This window comes from Chenopodium quinoa, unplaced genomic scaffold, assembly GCF_001683475.1.
Source record: "Chenopodium quinoa cultivar QQ74 unplaced genomic scaffold, ASM168347v1, whole genome shotgun sequence".
Taxonomy (NCBI): domain Eukaryota; kingdom Viridiplantae; phylum Streptophyta; class Magnoliopsida; order Caryophyllales; family Amaranthaceae; genus Chenopodium; species Chenopodium quinoa.
In genome coordinates, this window is record NW_018745076.1 from 17,067 (window position 1) to 22,954 (window position 5,888).

Here is a 5,888-nt window from a genome sequence, read left to right on the forward strand (position 1 = left end):
TGTAAATTACTCCGTATTAAAGATGGTTAAACTAGTGCGTACATATAGTGTTCCTCAAAAAAAAAGAAAAAAAAAAAGTGTGTACATATAGTGTAAATTTTCTAACTGTTGCGATTATAAAGAGGAGGAGGTAGTACAGTGATAATGGATCCAAATGATACGCAAACAATTTGTCGTGTATAACTCTCAGAAGGTCAGAACTCAGAAGTGTTCTTTGGGTTGGTCAATATCTAATATTCGGACTTTTCTCAAATAAGTTAACAAGGCATGTGTCTACGTAAAATAAAGGCAATTAACCTTGGGCCCCCATGGACAGCCTGATATAGCATGTGGGCCGGCCCATACGAAACTACTAAAAAATTCACCTTCTTGGTAGATTTTGTGAGTAAACCATCACGTAATTTTTAGGATACAATATTTGCCATCGTCATCGAGCTAATAATGTCTACGACGAGAAATTATCTTGCTTATACTTCGTACTAATTTCAATCGTTATAATAGGATTTAGGGTTATACAAATTGAATTATAAAAAGGAGAATATCACTCGTAAAACATGAAATAAGACTCAAGAAATCAAAGATCAGAACATACGGATTTAGATTTGAAATTTTTTGCTATCCAAGCAATGGTACAACATGAAATTTTAGTATCCGAAAGAACAATAAAATCATTTTAGTAAGGAAAATGCTCACGATCACATGATTATGTTCTATTCCAAAAAAATAATGTTTGTTATGGAGTATTTTATATATATATATATATATATATATATATATATATATATATATATATATATATATATATATATATATATATATATATATATAGGGTTGAAATCCAATGAGAAGGATGAAAAACATATGCACATTGAATTTCGGTCAAATATTTTTTGCACATTTTATTCAAAATATATATATATATATATTTAGTGGAAAATTATGCACATTAAATCCTTCTCATCTTTCTCATTTAAAAAACTTCTCATTTAACCTTATATATATATATATATATATATATATATATATATATATATATATATATATATATATATATATATATATATATATATATATATATATATATATATATATATATATATATATATATATATATATATATATATATATATATATAACACCATCCATCATATTTGCATTTGCAAGTATGTGATTGTGATAGAGGCAAAGTGGTGATGCACTTACTTGTCCCCATCCTTTTGGTTATGCATGCGTCAACTCTAAGCAACAAGAGTACCAACTTGCATGTATATTCGTAACGCGGAATTTCCTTAGAAATTTGTATTTCTGGATGGTCTATTCATGAATTAGGCTGGTCAAATAATATGTCCTAATTATTTTATGAGTATTTCATAATTATCTTCTAATCATCTAGACGTCAAGCAATAACCTAAACTATCATATTATATACAATTTCATAATGATGTTCTAATCATCTAGACATCAAGCACGTCTAGCATAAACAATTCTAGACACCAAGCAATAATCTAAAATTCTAAACTAGCATATTATATACAATGCAAATACATCTGTTGTCTTCCATTTCCTTACGATTATAAAAGTATAATCGTTTTTCACACACGAAGATTATTGCTTGATTATTATTTTCACTAATGTACCACTAAATCAAGTATTACTACTTGCATGGGTTAATTAATGACTTGATTTATACATTGGTTAATTACTTAATTAATAACTTGATTAATGTCTTAATATATACTTGTATAATTTTTTTGATCCTTTATACATCGCCCTAGTGAATTTAAATTGTACATTGTTTTTCTTTACCATTTAAGTCACTTAAATTATCACTAAAACAAAACTACTCTATCTATTTTCAGAGTTTCTCCGTAATTAAAAGGTGATTGTCTTAAAAAACGATCAAAACAAAAAGATCTATTACTTTTTAGAGACAGAATATAGTAAAGTCTCACACCTTGCAATATTCAAACTAGCACAAAAGTCGAACCTTAAACATCGGGACAGGAATGAAATTTATACATAAATACTTAATGCAGGAAGTCAAATGTTATGATTAGAAAAGGTCAACTATGCAGTACCAAATTATTTCTACACGACTGCGCGCGTTGGCAATTCATGTTCACCAAATAATCACATAATTCTGATTCCTTCCTATAATCATACTTCATACACAATATAAATAGACATACTCCTTACAATCATAATCAAATAACCAGAATATTTCATTAAAAAAAATACAGGGGAATATATAATGAAGATTGGTGCTAAATTCGCTTTCTTATGTTCATTGTTAGTAGGAATTTGTTGTATACAAAGCTTGATAATAGGGTGCCAAGCTGGGAGGGTTGTTTCAAAACTTTCCATAAACCCGGTTCTTAAAGTTAAGGCAGTTAACCTTGGAGGATGGCTTCTTACCGAAGGATGGATTAAACCTTCTCTTTTTGATGGCATTCCTAACAAAGATTTGCTGGTTTGTTTCTCTCTCGCTCTTTGTATAACTTATATTTTATCCGAGATTAGTAGACACATATTCTATTTTAGGATGTCTAGGAAATAAACAATGCTATTTTTGTATTGGTTTTTTCAGCTAATTTTTATGTCATGTTATTGATTAGAAATAGAAGCATATTATTTTTTAATTTAAGATATTTGATTTATTTAGTACTTTTAAATATACAGGATGGAACACAAATTCAGTTAAAATCAGTGACAATTGGGAAGTATGTATGCGCTGAGAATGGAGGAGGGAACATCTTAGTTGCTAACAGAATTTCAGCATCAGGTTGGGAAACCTTTAAGGTAAGCTACACTGTCTAAACATTCGCTTAGTTTAATTTGTTTCGAACTCTGAATGTGCTAATCAGAAGTTAGCTACCTACTATTGTAAGCTGTAACAATTTTTTTTGTATGTAGTTATGGAGAATCGACGAAAACACGTTTAATTTCCGGGTGTTCAGCAATCAGTTTGCAGGAGTGCAGGCTGGTGGTGGCAGTCCTACAGTAGTTACAGTAGCTAGCACCCCTGGAGCTTCTGAAACATTTAAGATTGTCAGGAATCCTAATGACAAAAATCGTGTTCGAATTCAAGCCCCTAGTGGCTTATTTTTGCAGGTTTAACTCTTACTTTTCCGGCTAGAACCACATGTGCAAGTTTCACTACGAGTAAATTCACTGAATTTGGTAGTTTGTTGAGATTGATCCGTTTTTGATGAACTCTTGCAGGCAAAGACACAGGATCAGGTCACTGCAGACTATGCAGGGGATGGTGGATGGGGAGATGATAACCCATCTGTTTTTGTGATGACTATAGTCGCAACCTTACAAGGCGAATTCCAAGTTACTAATGGTTATGGCCCGGATAAAGCCCCGGAGGTTATGAGGGTAATTTAGCAACATATACTTACACCACTTGTAATATCTTGCTTTATAAACAGTTGAAAATTTAAACATTCTGACAAAAATAAGAACATGATCATAATATCAGGAACACTGGAACACATTCATTGTTGAGGACGATTTCAGGTTCATTTCTCAGAATGGACTCAATGCTGTTAGAATTCCTGTAGGATGGTGGATAGCCAGTGACCCGACACCCCCTAAGCCTTTCGTTGGAGGATCGTTGCAGGCCTTGGACAATGCCTTCACTTGGGCACAGTATGCCTTTTATCTATTTTTCCCTTCTACTATGTTCTGATCACTAGGAATTAATTTGTGAACTAGGGACTTATGTTGTTATTTACGCGTGTTGAACCTGCAGAAAATATGGTATCCAGGTTATAGTAGACCTGCACGCAGCACCCGGTTCACAAAATGGGAATGAACACAGTGGAACTAGAGATGGATCTCTTGAATGGGGAAAAACTGATGCTACTGTACAGCAGAGTGTTGCTGTTATCGACTTCTTAGCTTCCAGGTACTTGATCAGAACTAGAAGTTTCAAATCCTTATATTATAATTTCCACTAGAATTGTGCAGGAAAATTTTCTAATTTCCTCTAATTTGTTTTATTGAAATCCTTTTTACATATGCCTTTGTCTGACTGCATTAAGCACAATCTCATTTGAATTCAGATACGCACAAAAGTCTAACCTGCTTGCAATTGAGCTGATCAATGAGCCTGTAGCGCCTGCTGTGACTTTGGACACCTTGAAGAGCTACTATCAGCAAGGATATGATACAGTGCGCAAGTACTCTTCAAGCGCGTATGTTATAATGTCCAATCGCTTAGGACCTATAGATGCAAGGGAGTTGTTTCCCCTTGCTAGTGGAAAGCAATTAACTGTAGTCGATGTCCATTATTACAACCTCTTCTCCAGCATATTCGATAACATGAGTGTCCAACAGAACATAGACTTCATCAACAACAACAGGTCTTCAGATTTGGGTTACATCACAACCTCCGATGGCCCCCTTACATTTGTTGGTAAGTACTTAACCCGTCACTAGCGAGCATGTTAATTTACATATGCTACCTGACTACTGGTAACATGAGAGTTGATACTATCAGAGAGTACTGGTATCATGAGAGGCCAACAATAAGTTGCAAAATAGGTAATCTTCAGAAAAAGTATCACACATTCCGATTCCTTGTTGATTTGGACCAACAAGCATGACAACTTATGAATGGTGTTATTAGTCGGGGCCATGATTCTATTCACATATAACTCAATATACATTGCACAGATACGTGTACGTATCACACATGCCAATTATCATTGGCATGGTATGTAGTTATGTATGTAGCACACATTTTCCAAAATTTGACACTAATAATCATCTTTTTTGATCATTTTTTCTTTGTTGAAACGCAGGAGAATGGGTTGCTGAGTGGCAGGTGAATGGAGCAACAAAGGAGGATTTCCAAAACTTTGCAAATGCACAACTTCAAGTGTATGGCCGTGCAACCTTTGGATGGGCTTACTGGACTTACAAGAATGTGAACAACCATTGGAGTCTTCAATGGATGATTCAAAATGGTTACATCACACTAACCAATTAGTAGTATCAGCACAACCCGGCTATCCTTTTAAGTTTAAGGCTTTGGTAATATTGTAACAAAATGATATGATGTAAACTTAAGCCCCTTTATTTTCAATATAAGAATCAAAATACTACAAAGTATATGAAGTGCACAGGTTTATAAAAGCAACGAGAGAAGCTTAAATTGAATACTTCCTCCGTTTTTTTTACTTTACACTATTAATGATCTCTTTTTTAACTGTTTTTTGTGAATAATATGTAATGAAAAACATATTCATGTGACATCTTTTTAAATTTGTCTCAATAAGTACTATCATAATATAAAACTTTTATAATTTTTACTTATGCAGAATTAAAATTATTGATCGTAAAAATTTTACATTGGTAAGCGTGATAAAAGAAACAGGTCAAGTAAAAAAGAACAGAGGAAGTATTTTTTAATTCCAAGTTGGGCATTTGAGATCTTCTAACTTTGATTACTGGAGCGAGATTGCAGTTTGCAGATGTATAATTTCTGCAATCTCTCCTCGTGCCTCAATATTGTTTATTTCTTTCAACTGTACTAAAATCACCACCGTCACCACGTATGTCGCCTCCTCAACCCACCACGAAACAACCGATTGCTACCCTCATTTCCTTTATGGAGCCTCTTATTAAGGCCCCTCAATAAGTTTGGAAGATTATAGAAAAATGGTCAGACTTCAGAGAAACTAATTATCAAGATATCCTGCAGCAGAGTTAATTTATCATACCACAATGATTAATTGGCCAAAAAAAAAAAACCAAAGATGGAAATTGAAACAGCAGCAGCAGGTTATAATTATACACAAGACATTATAGATTAATATTATATTGAATACAAGCAAGAGAGTTTAAAAACCTTTCCAACATGATCACGAACGAAGACA

General features: G+C 33.2%; 1 protein-coding gene across 1 annotated transcript; it reads left to right on the plus strand.

Moving 5' to 3' along the window:
• The first annotated feature begins 2,080 nt into the window (after positions 1-2,080).
• Positions 2,081-5,145, plus strand: LOC110709538 (probable glucan 1,3-beta-glucosidase A). Its single transcript, XM_021887756.1, has 8 exons — positions 2,081-2,470; positions 2,680-2,799; positions 2,914-3,111; positions 3,223-3,381; positions 3,485-3,654; positions 3,758-3,913; positions 4,071-4,423; positions 4,812-5,145. The coding sequence occupies exons 1-8, from the start codon at positions 2,252-2,254 to the stop codon at positions 4,997-4,999; spliced, it is 1,563 nt and encodes a 520-aa protein (XP_021743448.1). The 5' UTR covers positions 2,081-2,251; the 3' UTR covers positions 5,000-5,145.
• The last annotated feature ends 743 nt before the right edge of the window (positions 5,146-5,888 follow it).